This window comes from Natator depressus, chromosome 1 (assembly GCF_965152275.1).
Source record: "Natator depressus isolate rNatDep1 chromosome 1, rNatDep2.hap1, whole genome shotgun sequence".
Classification (NCBI taxonomy): Eukaryota; Metazoa; Chordata; order Testudines; family Cheloniidae; genus Natator; species Natator depressus.
In genome coordinates this window covers 160398381-160415921 of record NC_134234.1, presented here as the reverse complement: position 1 = coordinate 160415921, position 17541 = coordinate 160398381, and the positions used below count along the sequence as shown (strand labels likewise).

Here is a 17541-nt window from a genome sequence, read left to right as displayed (position 1 = left end):
CAGGAAAGGCCAGTGGGCAGTGAGGTACTGTAAGGAGAGCCCCGACACAGTATATATATATATATTTCATCTAATTAAATGTAATTAGCCCCAAATGTAGCAGACTATAAGCAAACTTGGCCAAAATACTGCAAACCCTGACTGCTCAAAAAATACAACTGGCATGCATAAATAGCCCAATTCCACAGGAAAACCTTGAATGTGGCAACATTCAAATAATGTATCTGAGTCTGTATACAGTGTATGTGTGTACAGGGAATGTGTGGATGGATGTGTACAGGGTGTGTGCATGCAGGAAATGTCGGTGGGTGTGCGCACAGGGTATGTGTGCGTGCAAGGGATGTGGGGTGGGTGTGTACAAGGTGTGTGTCTACAGGGTATGTGGGGGTGCACAGGGGGTGCGTGTGCAGAGGATATGAGGGTGGCTGCATACAGGGTGTGGGGGGGGAAGTGGGTGTCTGTGTGCACAGCGTGTGGGCAGGCAGGGGATGTGGGGTAGATGTGTGCAGGGGGAGTGTGTGTGCGCAAAGGGGGTGTATAGGGGTGGGAGGATGACTGTACGCAAGGTGTGTGTACGGAGGAGCAGAGACTGCACGGGGAGGATATACCCAAGAGGATGCGGACGAGGGGTGCATGCGCAGGTGGAACGGTTAGTGGGTGCGTACGCAGGAGGCGGAAGGGGGCGGGCGATGAGGCCTCTCCCTTTGCATGCAGCCGGGCGGGGGGAGGGCGGGTGTCCGCGAGCCGCTGTCACGTGGGGTGGGGCAGCCAGTCAGAGCCGGCTCCTCTCCAGCCTTTCCGCCCCAACTGCTGCGCACGAGCCCACGAGCTAGGGGCACAAACCGCCCCCGCCCCGGCGCCTCGCCCCGCCCCCGCAGGCGGGTGCCGCGCACGCACAAGGGGGCGGGGTTGACGCTCGCGGCTCTTCCTCAGCGCCCGGCACCGCCCCCAACTCGGGGCCGGAAGTGGTCAGCTCCGCCCCGGAAGTGCTTGGGGCGGAGACGGGCGGGGGTTGGCACGTAAGGCTCCGCGGCTGCGTTGGTTTTGCACCGGAGTTAAGATGGCGGTGCAGACGCAGAGCGGGATTCGCCTCAGCGCGGTGAGCGGGCGGCCGGGCGCCCCTCCCCCCCCCGGGGTGGGGGGGCGTGAGTTGGTTTCTCCCGCCATCTCCCCTCCCTCCCCCCGTCTCGAGTCCGTTCCCTGGGGACTAGGTGGGGGCGACGAAAGGGTCCCCCCAGCAGGCGGCAGCTCCCTGCGCCCAGGCACGAAGGGGCGGGCTGAGGCCTGGCCCCGGGCAGGGAAACCTGCGCTTCCGAAAACCAAAACACCGCGGAGCTTGCTGGCGGCTCCCGAGAGACGGGCCGGGGGCTGGGCGCGCGCCGCCATGGGGGGGTCCGGGCTGGCTGGGAGGGGCTTTTCCACCCTGCGCGGGGGGAGCCCGGGCCGGCGGGCGGGGCTCGGCGCTCTGTGCCGGGCTGGCCGCGGGGGTGGTCGCCGCATGGCTGTTGGGGGCGGTGCCATCGGGGCTGTTTGGAAACAGTCAGGTAGGCGAGGCAATGAAGGACGCCTCAGCTCAACTCAAGCGTTTCCGGGAGGGGGACTTGGGAGACGATGCAAACGACTTTCGGTTTGATGCTCTGGCCCTGCCTATGGAGGTCGCGGGACAGGTTTGGGCAGGAAGCCCGAGTTTGGGAGGCGGAGGAGAACAAAAACACTGGCTAGATTTAAAAGGACATGATCATTCTTTGGGGTAGGCAGTTGTCAGGGATCTCTTCAGGGGAAACCTGTTGGCACCCACAGGTACCTGCAGGGTTTTTAAACAGCTAGGCTTTCCTGTGCCCTTCTCACGTGATGGAAGAGCTTAGATAATATGCAGTATTGTTGTAGCTGTGTGGTTGCTATGGTATTGGAGAGACGAGGTGGGCAAGGTAATATCTTCTATTGGACCAGCTTCTGATGAACAAGGAAAAAAGACAAAAATGCCATATCACCAGTGGTGAACGCTTTTCATGAAGCAATCACTCTGTATCTGATTTATCAATCGTTATATCCTCAAAGGAAACCTGCACAGCACTTCCAAAAGATGAGTGAGAGCTTAAATTCATAATTTTGTTAGACGCTAAAAATCATGGTTATAATAAAGGCACTGGCTTCATGGCTTATTACCCACCAACCCCACTTTTTGTCAATGACTACAACGGTGTTAATGGGCCACTTCATCTTGACTGGTCCCTTAGAATATGTGCTATCAATTTACGCTGAACTATCTTGTATTTAGCTGTAACGCTCTGAGGGCTTGTCTGCATTTCAGGTACATACTGGGAGGCAGTTACCAAGTCGAGATGAGAAGCCCTCCCATTGACATAGCGCTGTGTACACAGGAAGTTTAGTCTGTACTGTATTGCTGAGTGACATAGTTATAACCATATAAGTTCCTAGTGTAGTCTAGGGCTCACTTTCCCAGATCTGAAAAAGAGCTCTGTGTAGCTTTAAAGATTGTCTCTCTCACCAACAGAACTCCAGCTTAGATAGGCATGTAGATCTTCTGTTTTTTTTTTAAAAACTTTTTTTCTCTTACACTATTCTTTGTGTTCCTACTGTTAAGACTAAAGAATACTTTGTTTTAAGAAGCCTCTTTTTGGGTCACTGTAATCCATTGGTCGCTGATTCCCAAAGGAAGGACAGGAGGCACCAAACTTAGTCAGATCTGTTGGGTAAGCACAGTTGATATGCAGGCTACTGGAGCCTAGAACCCATTCTGTGAGTGGGAGAATAGCAGGATTGTCCAAGGGAGAAGGCATAAGACTGGAGAAGTGGACTTAGAGAGATCTGTAAGGGGTCAAAGGCACAGCTAACCATGGTAGTGGCAACTAGCATTGTCCATGGCTGTGGCTATAACCAAGGGCTAAAACCAGTTGAACAAATCACTTCAAAGTTCTGGATGTTTAAAAATGACTAGTAATAATTAGGGTTGCCAACTCTCCCAGTTTTGCCGGGGTCTCCTGGAATCAGGCCCTATCTCCCAGAGGCTACTGAAACCAAACTGGGAGATTTTAGGCTGGTAAAAGTCAAGAGGTGCAGCAGGGCTAAGGCAGACTCCCTACCTGCCCTGGCCCCGTAATGCTCTTGGAAGCGGCCAGCATATCCCTGCGGCCCATGGGGATGTGGGGGCTCCGTGTGCTGCCCAGACACCGACTCCGCAGCTCCCATTGGCCGGCAACTGCGGCCAAAGGGAGCTACAGGGGCGGTGCTTGTGAGTGCGGGCAGAGCATGGAGTGTCCTGCCCCTCAACCAGGTGCTGCAGGGATGTGCCGGCTGCTTCTGGGAGTGGGGTGGTGCCAGGGCAGGCAGGGAGACTGCCTTAGCCCTGCTGTGGCGCTGCTGGGAGCTGCCCGAGGTAAGTGCCTCCTGTCTGGAGCCCACACCCTCTCCTGCATCCTAAGCCTGGAGCCCCCTCCCGCACCCCAACACCTTGCCCCATTCTTGAGCCCCCTCCAACACCCAAACTCCCTCCCAGAGCTTGCACCCCACACCCCCTCCTGCACCCCTACCCCAGGCTCAGCCTGGAGCCCCTTCCACATTCCGAACTCCTCGGCCCTAGCCCAGAGCATGCATCCCCCCTGCTCCCCAAGTATCTTGTATCTGCCCCAGCCTGGTGAGGGTGGTGGGGAGAGCAAGCAACGGAGGGAAGAGGGATGGAGTGAGTTGGGCAGGACAAGGGTGTTTGGGTTTTTGTGATTAGACAGTTGGCAACCCTGGTATTATTCTTGTTTTCTAATATTTGGGTCCTTCCAAAAGAAAAGTGATTCTAAAACTTCATGCACAATTAAATATCATTCAAGTGCAATGTACAAGATAATCAAAACAAACGAATCTTATTTTCAAAAAGCAGTTCTATTGTTTTCAGAAGGAACTTAATAAAATCTATAGTGGCTCTGAATTTTTTTAGAATGGAAATTTTGCTAATGTTACTACTGTATCTATGAAGTAAAATTATAATTAGGAAGACGAAGATTCAGAAACCTATTTATTTAGAAGTATGGAACTGAATAGATGAGGGAAGGTAAACATTTATAGTCTCAAATAAATATACACATTCAGTGCATTGAACTAGTTAAAATCTCCCACAATCTTTCGTACTCATGTTGAGCTTTATTGTGGAAATTCACTAGTATTTAAATTGTTGTAATCTCTGTTCTTTGTATATGCAGAATCTGTCAAAAGCAAGATGTATGTTCTGTTGAAGTTTGCTAAATATGCACTTTGTGCTAGGTACGTACCGTTAGTGCAGATGTCTCCGCAGTTTATTTTCATCTGGAATGTTATGTACAAAGCTAGAAAAAGTTTGTAAGGTGTGGTAATAGAATTGAAAATTCCACAGATTCCATCTGTCATAAACAAGTGGAAAATAAAGATGAGCAGAATTAAGCTTATAAAGTTGGAACAAAGGGGAAAATGTAACTATTGTAAGTGTGTTCTCCAGATTGGTAACATAGTGACCTTTCTGTATTATGCTGTCTTTACTTCCGATCAGTAAGTTGATTGATCCTGGTTATCTGGTGTCTTGACTCACTATCAAATGCTCATAGCTGACATGTACAGTATTCTGTGAAAAGAAAAGGAGTGCTTGTGGCACCTTAGAGACTAACAAATTTATTTAAGCATAAGCTTTCGTGAGCTACAGCTCACTTCATCGGATGCATTCAGTGGAACATTCTGTGTATTCCAAACATCATCTTAAAGATATCCTGTGTAACTACCCACCATTCAACAGGGAAAGGTTTATAACAACTTCAGAAATGTCAAGAATTGACTACAAATGAAAGTTATAATAAATTTTACAAACCTTTTAACTCCTACAATCTGTCCCGTGTATGATAGAAACACTGGTGGCAGCTCCGTAGATAAGGCTGCATTCTGAAATGATGTGTATGTATTTCTCTCTACATGTATGTGAGCTTTCAGAGTGAAATTTTACTTCGGCATTAATATTTGTCCTTTGAGTATTCTGAGTAGTTTGATTTTTTTTCATAAACTTTAATTTGGTCTCTGGCTGAAATTTATCCATAGTAGCTTGACTTTGTGTGTGTGCGCGCGCACGCTGGGGGTAGGGAAGAGAGAAGGAATCAACTGATCAAAAAAGAGCCACTATGGGTTAGTGCTTTTTTTGTCAGATTTATCCTGTAACAAAGAAAGTTTTATGTGTAGTTGCTGACAGATTTATTTTCTGTCAGCAACTTCATTTCTCTGGCAGATTATATCCTACAGTATAAAATTTTTATCTTTCAGAGAAGTGCAACTGCTAATGGATACAATCTTCTCTGTCAACAGCTGTAGTTCTCTAGCAGGTAAAATCTTATGCCAATGAAGTGCAGCTGTCGCAGAACTAGGGGACTCACTTTTCTTCAGGTCCCACCTCCCCTACTGAACCTCTTCTTCCTGCTTAAATATATTTTTAAAAAACCTAAGAAATTAACACACAAGTTATGAAGCAGTTATGGTTGCCACTCATGTAATATACGACATACAATCAACATGCATGCCCATTGTTGTAGCTGTGTTAGTCCCTCCCAGTATATTAGAGACACAAGGTGGTGAGGTAATGTCTTTTATTGAAGTTGGTTCAGTAAAAGAGATTCTCATCCGCCTTGGCTCTCTTACATGATCAAGGAAAAGTTAGCTGTCTAACAGTACATACCCTCTAGTCCACAGGCCTGCCTTACCATTACCATATCTACCGTGAATGATAGACGACGCACAACACAACCTTAACTCTGCTCCTCTAAGGATGCCGGCCTTCCAGCATCCTCTACCAAATTATTCTCTCCCAGCATACTAAACTACATCAGACATTTACTACTGATAGTGTTGGGGATGTGGCGAATCCAGTAAAGTAGTATTTGCAGAGGGCAGCTTGAAGAGGCAAAGTTAAGGTTCTGATATACAATAGTAATAATAGTAATACTAAGGTGTGGGCCTGTGGGTAGAGGAGTAGGTGGTATGTACTGTTAAGTGGCTTAACTTTTTGTTTTGTGTCCAGTAAGTTACATGTGTGACAACTTTAATTGTTTTTACAATAAAGATTTTTGTCATCCGTAATCTATCACTGGCCTGGCTTGAATATGAAGAAAGGTAAGCAGCAGGATACGGACCCTGGACTTCAGGAAAGCAGACTTCGACTCCTTCAGGGAGCGGATGGGTAGGATCCCCTGGGGGACTAACATGAAGGGGAAAGGAGTCCAGGAGAGCTGGCTGTATTTCAAGGAATCCCTGAGGTTACAGGGACAAACCATCCCGATGAGTCGAAAGAATAGTAAATATGGCAGGCGACCAGCTTGGCTTAATGGTGAAATCCTAGCGGATCTTAAACATAAAAAAGAAGCTTACAAGAAGTGGAAAGTTGGACATATGACCAGGGAAGAGTATAAAAATATTGCTCGGGCATGTAGGAATGAAATCAGGAGGGCCAAATCGCACCTGGAGCTGCAGCTAGCAAGAGATGTCAAGAGTAACAAGAAGGGTTTCTTCAGGTATGTTGGCAACAAGAAGAAAGCCAAGGAAAGTGTGGGCCCCTTACTGAATGAGGGAGGCAACCTAGTGACAGAGGATGTGGAAAAAGCTAATGTGCTCAATGCTTTTTTTGCCTCTGTCTTCACTAACAAGGACAGCTCCCAGACTGCTGCTCTGGGCATCGCAACATGGGGAGTAGATGGCCAGCCCTCTGTGGAGAAAGAGGTGGTTAGGGACTATTTAGAAAAGCTGGACGTGCACAAGTCCATGGGGCCGGACGAGTTGCATCCGAGAGTGCTAAAGGAATTGGCGGATGTGATTGCAGAGCCATTGGCCATTATCTTTGAAAACTCGTGGCGAACGGGGGAAGTCCCAGATGACTGGAAAAAGGCTAATGTAGTGCCAATCTTTAAAAAAGGGAAGGAGGAGGATCCTGGGAACTACAGGCCAGTCAGCCTCACCTCAGTCCCCGGAAAAATCATGGAGCAGGTCCTCAAGGAATCAATCCTGAAGCACCTACACGAGAGGAAAGTGATCAGGAACAGTCAGCATGGATTCACCAAGGGTAGGTCATGCCTGACTAATCTAATCGCCTTCTATGATGAGATAACTGGTTCTGTGGATGAAGGGAAAGCAGTGGATGTATTGTTTCTTGACTTTAGCAAAGCTTTTGACACGGTCTCCCACAGTATTCTTGTCAGCAAGTTAAAGAAGTATGGGCTGGATGAATGCACTATAAGGTGGGTAGAAAGTTGGCTAGATTGTCGGGCTCAACGGGTAGTGATCAATGGCTCCATGTCTAGTTGGCAGCTGGTATCAAGTGGAGTGCCCCAGGGGTCGGTCCTGGGGCCGGTTTTGTTCAATATCTTCATAAATGATCTGGAGGATGGTGTGGATTGCACTCTCAGCAAATTTGCGGATGATACTAAACTGGGAGGAGTGGTAGATACGCTGGAGGGCAGGGATAGGATACAGAGGGACCTAGACAAATTGGAGGATTGGGCCAAAAGAAACCTGATGAGGTTCAATAAGGATAAGTGCAGGGTCCTGCACTTAGGACGGAAGAACCCAATGCACAGCTACAGACTAGGGACCGAATGGCTAGGCAGCAGTTCTGCGGAAAAGGACCTAGGGGTGACAGTGAACAAGAAGCTGGATATGAGTCAGCAGTGTGCCCTTGTTGCCAAGAAGGCCAATGGTATTTTGGGATGTATAAGTAGGGGCATAGCGAGCAGATCGAGGGACGTGATCGTTCCCCTCTATTCGACATTGGTGATGCCTCATCTGGAGTACTGTGTCCAGTTTTGGGCCCCACACTACAAGAAGGATGTGGATAAATTGGAGAGAGTCCAGCGAAGGGCAACAAAAATGATTAGGGGTCTGGAACACATGACTTATGAGGAGAGGCTGAGGGAACTGGGATTGTTTAGTCTGCAGAAGAGAAGAATGAGGGGGGATTTGATAGCTGCTTTCAACTACCTGAGAGGTGGTTCCAGAGAGGATGGTTCTAGACTATCCTCAGTGGTAGAAGAGGACAGGACAAGGAGTAATGGTCTCAAGTTGCAGTGGGGGAGGTTTAGGTTGGATATTAGGAAAAACTTTTTCACTAGGAGGGTGGTGAAACACTGGAATGCGTTACCTATGGAGGTGGTAGAATCTCCTTCCTTAGAAGTTTTTAAGGTCAGGCTTGACAAAGCCCTGGCTGGGATGATTTAATTGGGGATTGGTCCTGCTTTGAGCAGGGGGTTGGACTAGATGACCTCCTGAGGTCCCTTCCAACCCTGATATTCTATGATTCTATGTACTCTGAGTACCTGGCTATGTAGAAACATTGATATGTAACCTGCATTTGGCCAGGTGAGTGCATTGTTCATAACCTCTGAATAGGGAAGGTATAAGATTTGCAATTTGTTTAGGATCCTTGCGTGGAGTAAGTTGGTGTAGTGATAGATCTGGACTATAGATTAAAAATAAGATGTAGTTTCTTGACAGAAGTGGGTAGTTGGGGTAGGGGAGGCTTGCATCTGTTTGGTACATTGAGGCAAAAGGCAACCGTTGTTGATATCAGGTAGGATATTTCCCAGGGAATGCCTTGCTGCTAAATGATGAACTAGCACTCGGCTGAGCCATCATGGATTAACAAGTTGTTGTTAGTGTAGCCTCACACTCTACGAGGGAGCCATGAGGGAGGAGACACAATGGGCGCAGGGCAGCGGCTGCAAACGCTTCCCTGTGGAAACTGAACGTGATGATGAATCCATGCTATCCCGCTGAAGTGCACAACTCCCTCCTCTGGATGGCGCATGTACGGCTGCACAGGTGCCCACTTTCCAAAGTGCCAGGGGGTGCTCAACCTCCAGCTCTGCCCCAGGCCTGCCCCCACCCACTCCACAGAGTGTGCTGCGTCCTTGGCCCACCCTTATTCCAAGCCACCACCCGCTAACAGGAGGCGGCCAAACAACGTTATATGCAAACATTGCGCAATTTTTAATTACTGTGTTATCTAATAGATCAACGATGAAACAACGTTAAGTGAGGCGTTACTGTACCCACTCATTGAATAGTGCTACAGCTTCTGGGGGCACATTCTGTGATTCTTAGCAATGTAGAAATTCAAGCTGCTTTTTGAATGATTCCTTAGTGCATTGTGGGAGAACTTGTCTGTCCTTTCTGGGAACATGGAAAAATTGTTGGAAGGTATTGGACTAATGGTGGCACCATAGTGAAGCTAGCCTACGTCCACACTGCAATAGTTTTACAGTTGCTGAGCTGTGCTCACTTCTGTGTTAGCCTATACCTCCTCTTGGGCCTGCCATTTTGAGTTAAAAGCACCACTGCATTCAAATTAAGGGGTTTTATGTGTGATGATGGCTCAAATATAACTCAGGTTAACTTTGCAGTGAAGACCAGGCCAAAGACACGTTAGACCTTTGAGTCCTGCTGGACAGTGGGTTAGTTTTAATTTAATCAATAGAAAAGGGCTTGAGAATATGCATCATGAGGATATGTTCCTGTTATGTGCACTGGATTCCATTAAACTCTTCCATGTATGTAAAAATTGCTTTTCAAACAAGCTTTACAACATTCATGTGGGATGAGCAATGTTATTAGAGACAAAGGTGGGTGAGGTAATATCTTTTATTGGACCAACTTTTAGTATTTTAACAACACTGGTGGCTTGCCCATGAGAGGATTGTGCATGTACATATACAAAAATATAAAATCACCCAGGATTAAGCTCTCCAAAGGAAGTTAAAGATTTCATGCAATAACCACTCCCTGAAAGTCATTAAGGATATTTGTGTGAGTTAAATCACTCTCCTTTGTACAGGTGGTTAGAACTTTCTAAGCTGCCTTTGTTTTGCAGAGCAGCTGTATAAAAGTGTTGATGGCCCAGCTTTCTGCACCATATGGTCTCCATGAGCAGTGTGGGACTAGGAGTTTCTCCAGCCCTGGGCTATACTGCCGAATTACGTTGGTATAACTGCTGAATTGGAATTAATTTGCAACTGGATACAATTAACTGAGGCTTGAATAGAGACTGGGAGTGGATGGGTCATTACACAAAGTAAAACTATTTCACCATGTTCTTCTCCCCCACCCTCCACTGTTCCTCAGATGTTCTTGTCAACTGCTGGAAATGGCCCACCTTGATTATCACTACAAAAGGTCGCCCCCCCTCCCCCGGTAATAGCTTAGCTTAAGTGATCACTCTGGTTACAGTGTGTATGGTAACACCCATTGTTTCATGTTCTCTATGTATATAAATCTCCCCAGTGGAAAATGCAGTGAATGCATCCGATGAAGTGAGCTGTAGCTCACGAAAGCTTATGCTCAAATAAATTTTAGTCTCTAAGGTGCCACAAGTACTCCTTTTCTTTTTGGTATAACTGTCGCTCAGGGGGTGTGAATAATCCACACCACTGAATGATGTAGGTATACTGACCTGAGCGCTAGTGTAGACAGCGCTATGTCGGCAGGAGAGCTCTCTCACCAACATGGCTACTGCCTCTCATGGAGGTGGAGTTAAGTCGACAGGAGAGCTCGCTCCCATTGGCTTAGAATGTCTGCGCCAGAAGCAATACCACGGAGTAGTTGCATTGGTGCAGCTGTGTCACTACAAGTTTGTAGTGTAGACCTGCCCTCACTTATAGAAGTGAAGTGCAGAGGTGTTTAGTGAGAGAGAGATTCTCAGAAATTGTTAAGCAGTTAGATCGGTGAGTGTCCTGGAAACAGGCGGAAATGCTTTGCATGAGGTTTCTGCAAGAGTGAGTTGCTTATGTGCCATTTACCACCCCTGTTCAAGGAAATAGGATTGGTGTGCCTTTTGTAAATAAACAAGTTACCTGAAGAAAATACCTGACTCTGCATCACCAATTTCCGCTCCAAACAGAAAACTGACCTACAAGGTCCTGATTTCTGCTCTGCTTGACAAAAGGTCAACAGCATTATATCTGTGGAGATAATGGACAGGGTGACTAGCTCATGTTTGTTTAGGCCTTGTCTACACTAGAAAGGGTTTCCTGGTATAGCTGTTCTGGTCATTGGAGGGATAGAATTTAGGAGCTTGACTGTCCAAACCATGAATCACCACTGCTTGATCTAAAGGAGCTATTTGGTTAGGGGTAAATAAGCCTTCATCACACTGACCCAATTACTACAGGGAGACACGTTTGTACACACTAAGAGCAGGTCTATACTGCAAAGTTTAGTTGAGACAGGTGCCTTTCAGGCGTGTGGAAAAAACAGTACTCCCTGTCAACACAACAATGCCACCAAAAACTCCAGTTTAGATGCAACTATGCTGACAGAAGATTGCTTCTTCAGCATAGCGAATGTTCAGAAAGGTGATGTTACAATGCTGGTGGAAAAACTCCATCTGTCAGTATATGCTATGTCTGCACTGGGGGGCTCCCCTGGTTAGCTATACTGACAAAGCATTTGTAATATAGACAAAGCCTAAGCCAGTGTATTGCTCCTCTTGGTGGTTGCCCCTAGTAAGAATAAGTGCTTGTTACATACCTAAAGAAAAGATTACTCTTTTAGCTCAAGTGGTTGAGGCTTGTGCTGGAGAGCTGAGATTTGGTTCCTCTAATGACCTCTAGTGTCAGTTTTCAGAGTAGCAGCCGTGTTAGTCTGTATTCGCAAAAAGAAAAGGAGTACTTATGGCACCTTAGAGACTAACCAATTTATTTGAGCATAAGCTTTCGTGAGCTACAGCTTCCGACGAACGCTTATGCTCAAATAAATTGGTTAGTCTCTAAGGTGCCACAAGTACTCCTTTTCTTTCTAGTGTCAGTGGGCATGTAATTGTAATGACATGTAATACTCCTGGTGGAATTCTGTGCCAAAAAGTTTAAAAATCTACAACAAAACATTTTGCACAGAATATTTTAAAATTCTGCATATTTTGTCAAAATAACACAATATAATCACACCACTTTCAGTTATTTTTGGTCATTTATTTCAAAATACCTGTCAGCAAGTATGTCTGTAACAATACAGACAACAAAAAAGATTCAGGAAATGTTTTTTGACAAATAGATTCCTTACTAGGCATATTAATACAGAACTCTGAGTAATTCATTTAAACCACAATACAGAACCATATTTCCCGCACCCTTCAGAAGCAGTGTAAAGGCTTGGGGGAGTTAGGGGTAACAGAGGAGCTGAGGGAGAGGGAAGTAAATTGCTGGGAAGGAGCCTGGGAGTGAACTTGGAGGGCTGTTGGGTATGGATGGGAAAAGTATGGAACAGGTTTTTTGCGGGGACAGGGAGGGATTGTTAGGGAGTTTCCCCCATGCAGACCCTGGCTGACCCCTAGCCTCTCCCATTCAGTCAGGCACATCTGCCCCCGCCCCCATGTGTCTCTGTGCCCTCACCCAGCCACTCCCCTGGCCCTATGTAGCTCTGCACCCCTTCCCCCCGCCCCCATGTGTCTCTGTGCCCTCACCCAGCCACTTCCCTGTCCCCATGTGTCCCTGTACCCTCCCCCTTCCCCCATGTGTCTCTGTGCCCTCACCCAGCCACTCCCCTGTCCCTATGTGTCCCTGTACCCCTCCCCTGTTCGCACTAGTCTCTGTGCCTCCACTCAGCCTCCCTATGTAGCTCTGCACCTCCCTCCGGAGTAATGTAAGATTCTCCGAAAAAGAGAAACCAACTTCATAGGGTGACCTTGAGGACTCTAGTCCAGAACACAGCATAACAACAAGGGCTAAATCTTACCAATCATGTCACTTTCTTGAAGAATATTGATGATAAATGTTGGAAATATTCTTCAGATTTTTTTAAGTATGGTAACTTGACACTCATTTGTATAAAATAGCTACTGTAAATGTCACAATATTTAATAGATATTGTCTTTCACTTTATAGTGTGTAGGGAAACAAACTGAGCTAACACTAACCTTTTTTGTTTTTGTTTTTTGTTTCAGCTTTGTCCAAAGTTCTTGCACACAAATTCTACCAGTCACACTTGGCCGTTCAGTGCAGTTGCAGAACTTATAGGTATCAGCACTTCATTTATTGAATACTTGACCCTTTTGTTTTTGTTTAAATTGTGCAGTGACTTTGACATTAAAACTTAAATTCAGCTAAAATAATTATAGTAATAGAAAGTGGAGGGGAAATATGGTTTTAATTTTGATTCTGTGGTACATTGAGAGCAATCAGAAGTTTCAATTTTATTATTTAAAACTTCCTTACATGTGTTAATACAGTGTATTATAATTTTAAAAAAAATGTTTTTTGCCATGTATGCTATTTGTGGTTTATTTTGTTTGGAAGTAGCTCTATCAGGTTCTCTTGCAGTAGCACAGTGGTATAATTAAGGTTTTGAACATTGCTAGGGAAATGTTCAAATTTAAGACATTTTTTCTCATTTAAAATCCATAAAACCATTTCTTAGGCTTTTGTTCAATTTTCAATAGCAAAACCTAAATGTTGGACTTGTCTACTTGTAATAACAGATAGTTGCCAATAAGCCAAAGTGCACTTTGCTTTTATCTTTGTTCACAGTTTCTAGTTTTGTAAAAGCTAGAAGTTTGATTGTGTTACCTTTCTTTAAGGTACGTTTTCTCAGGACAGTTTGTATCTCATATTTGGTTGTCCAAGAAGAAAATGTTTTATAGCCTTATTTGTTAGCCATGTGCTTCCTTTTCCTGAACTGCAGTTCAGCTTAGTTAGGAACTGTCAAGGTTCCTTCCCCACTCTGAACTCTAGGTTACAGATGTGGGGACCTGCATGAAAGACCCCCTAAGCTTAGTCTTACCAGCTTAGGTTAAAAACTTCCTCAAGGTACAAACTTTGTTTTGTCCTTGAACCCTAATCTGCCACCACCAAGCATGTTAATAGAGAACTTGGAGATGTCTTCGCCCCAAATATCCCCCCAAGCCCTACACCCCCTTTCCTGGGGAAGGCTTGATAAAAATTCCTCATCAGTTTGTACAGGTGAACACAGACCCAAACCCTTGGATCTTAAGAACAATGAAAAATCAATCAGGTTCTTAAAAGAAGAATTTTAATTAAAGAAAAGGTAAAAGAATCACCTCTGTAAAATCAGGATGGTAAATACCTTGCAGGGTAATCAGATTCAAAACCTAGAGAATCCCTCCAGGCAAAACCTTAAGTTACAAAAAGACACAAACAGGAATATACATTCCATCCAGCACAGCTTATTTTACCAGCCATTTAAACAAAAGGAAATCTAACACATTTCTAGCTAGATTACTTACTAACTTAACAGATGTTCTGAGACTGCATTCCTGATCTGTTCCTGGCAAAAGCATCACACAGACAGACGAGCCCTTTGTTCCCTCCCCTCCAGATTTGAAAGTATCTTGTCTCCTCATTGGTCATTTTGGTCAGGTGCCAGCGAGGTTATCTTAGCTTCTTAACCCTTTACAGGTGAAAGGGTTTTGCCTCTGGCCAGGAGGGATTTTATAGCGCTGTATACAGAAAGGTGGTTACCCTTCCCTTTATATTTTTGACAGGAGTATAGCTGGTTGAGAAGGACAAAAGGAGTAGGGTGAGTGGGAGAAACTGCCCATTTCTATTGCCATTCAGTGGTGGTTTGAAGGAAACTGAGGTCAATCTTAATTTTTAGCATCTGGTTTTGTGTAAAGATCAGTCATTACAATCTGGATTTTTAAAAATAGGTTAGCCGTTTCCCTAGTAGGCAGCAAATTAGTAACATTTTGTTTGTACAAGGTACTAGAAAACAAGATTTTTATTTCTTTTCCTTTTTGCTTATGATGACGTCTTCAGTGGAATTTTACCTTTGCTATATCTTGAACTATAAATAGGGGCAGTATGGTAGAGGGAATTGTTTTGGGGCTGTGTGTTTGAAATTATTAATATAGGAAACTACCATGATACCAGTTCGATCATTAATTCCTTTATTAAATCTAAAGGCCGAATGGCTTTTCTGTAATTGCTCTAAATAGGTCTAAAAGCCTAAATAATAAACAGTAACAACACTTTTTTATGAGCATTTGATTACAAATATTTACCAAAGAGTTTACAGGGATGCTTATATCCATATTGGTTGGCTCCAACTTGTACAGGCAGGTATTAGCAATGAACCCTTAGAGCAGAGGTGGGCAAACTACGGCCCGCAGGCCCCTAGCCCCCAGCCCCTCCCCTGCTGTCCGTGTCCCCCGCACCCCCTCCCCCGCGCAGCCTCAGCTTGCTGTGCCGCCTGCGCTCTGGCCCGCCACTCCTGCTGGGCAGTGTGGTGGCATGGTTAGCTCTGGCTACTCTGAGCAGCATGGTAAGGGGACAGGGAGGCGGGGGCGAGGGGGGAGGGCTGGATAAGGGGCAGAGGGTCCCGGGGGGCAGACAGGGAGCAGGGGCAGTTGGACAGGGCAGAGGTTTGGGGGCTGTCAGAGGATGGGAAACGGGGTGGGGGGGGGGTTGGATAGGCGTGGGATAGGTTGGACAGGCGTGGGAGTCCCGGTGTGTGTGGATAGGGGTCAGGGCAGTCGGGACAGGGAGCAGGGGGGGTGGATGGGTCAGGGGTTCTTCGGGGGGCAGTTAGGGGGCGGGAAGTGGGAGTGGGCGGGGGCCAGGCTGTTTGGGGAGGCACAGCCTTCCCTACCCAGCCCTCCATACAGTTCCACAACCCTGATGTGGCCCTCAGTCTAAAAAGTTTGCCCACCCCTGCCTTAGAGTTTACTCTTTTTAATACACTTTAACAAACAAGTGATGTTATTGCCAAGTATTGGACCTTAGCTAAGGCCAGATGAAGCAGTTTTTTATAATATATTAAACAAACAGATATAGACAATTACTTACTGTACCCATTACCCAATGAACCAGGTTTTATTTCTATTATTTCAGCACAAACCTTAAATAATACAGGTATTTTGAAGTGTCTCTGAAAGTTTAACACAACTCTTCTTATGATCTCATTCATTTTGACCACATGCATTGGGCATATTGCACATGTTTAAAATCATAGTTCGCCCAAGTCTAATGTGAGCTGATATTCCTGCTAGGGCAGGGGTCGGTGACCTGCGGCATACGTGCCAAAGGTGGCACGCGAGCCGATGTTTACTGGCACGCTCCTGCCAGCCGGGGTCCCGACCGCCAGCCCTGCTCAGCCCGCTGCCTGCCTGGATGAACGGAACCCCAGGCCGGCAGCAGGTTGAGCGGGGCCCCCAGCGGCCGGGATCCCGGCTGTCAGGAGTCGGTGGACAGAACCCCAGACCCGGAGGCGGCCGCCGGCCCCGCTCAGCCTGCTGATAGTCTGGGGTTCTGGCCACCGGCCCCTTGCCGGCCGGGGTGCCGGCCATCAGCCCTGCTTAGCCTGCTGCTGGCCTGGGATACCAGCCACCGGCCCTGCTCACCTTGCTGCTGGTCTGGGGTTCCAGCCGTCCGGGCCTGCTCAGCCCTCCTGTCGGCATGGGGTACTGGCAGCTATCCCAGGTCTCTACTCCTGGCCTGGGCCCAGCGCTCTGCAGCCCTTATAAAAAATTACACTACAATTAGCTTGAAAACGTAAAAACTTTGTATATTACAGTAATCATTAAAAAAGTATGTTAATAAATACATAGGTTTGGTGAAACAAAATAGTTGTACTTACGTGCCTGTGCTTAATTTGTGTTTTCAGTGATTTACCTTCTAAAAAAACTCGCATGTCTCGCACCCCCAGAAAGGGCATCTCGCACCCCCCAGGTTAAGAACCACTGCACAAAACTGATAAGATCTGTATTTTAATTTAATTTTAAATGAAGCTTCTTAAACATTTTTAAAACATTGTTTACTTTACATACAACAATAGTTTAGTTATAGACTTTTCGGGAGAGACCTTCTAAAAATGTTAAAATGTATTACTGGCACACGAAACCTTAAATTAGAGTGAATAAATGAAGACTCAGCACACCACCTCTGAAAGGTTGCTGACCCCTGTGCTAGGGGATGGGGTGGTGTTAATCCTTTTATTTAAAATTGAGTCAATTTGGGGGGTATTAATCAACTTTTACATGTTTTACATATAAGCTGATGACTTCATCAAAAAGATGAAAATAAAACTAAAATGCATTTCTAACTCTAGAATTGACATTAATCATCAATTACATCTTCAATTTATGGTTTTTGTTTAGGGTCTTCGGTAATTTTTAAACAAAGTAGCAAAATCTCGCTGTTCAGTGCTTTGCAAAACTGTATGCGCTAGTCAAGGAAAAAATTTTATCCCTTCTCCCCAAATTAGTTTGTGGCAGATGCTGTAATGAGGTATTGTATTACTACAATTTAATTTTGCAAAGTACCACTCTATATTTACACTGTGAAGAAACACATACATAATTAAAATTGACAATATAAATTGATAAAGGACATCTTTGTTATGCACCTTTGCTTTTACATGTTTGTTCACTCACAAATTCAGAATGGGCCTTAATGCAAATTACTAAAATTCTGCAGGGTTTACATTTAATTCCAGTGGCTGCTCATCAGGATTGCCAGCAATAGTTTAATGACAGGTTTCAGAGTAGCAGCCGTGTTAGTCTGTATTCGCAAAAAGAAAAGGAGT

At 45.8% G+C, this 17541-nt stretch overlaps 1 protein-coding gene across 3 annotated transcripts in view; it reads left to right on the top strand.

Moving 5' to 3' along the window:
- Window positions 1-964: 964 nt before the first annotated feature.
- The window catches only part of MORC3 (MORC family CW-type zinc finger 3), a 56433-nt gene continuing 39856 nt past the window's right edge, over window positions 965-17541 (top strand). Inside the window, exons 1-2 of one of the 3 annotated variants that reach the window (XM_074970168.1) lie at window positions 965-1099; window positions 12944-13016. In XM_074970168.1, coding sequence (XP_074826269.1) covers window positions 1061-1099; window positions 12944-13016 — 112 coding nt within the window. In that variant the 5' untranslated portion in view covers window positions 965-1060. Of the gene's footprint in view, window positions 1100-2698; window positions 2715-7060; window positions 7076-12943; window positions 13017-17541 lie in introns of those variants that run through there. The other 2 variants (XM_074970178.1, XM_074970170.1) reach the window with 2 other exon arrangements.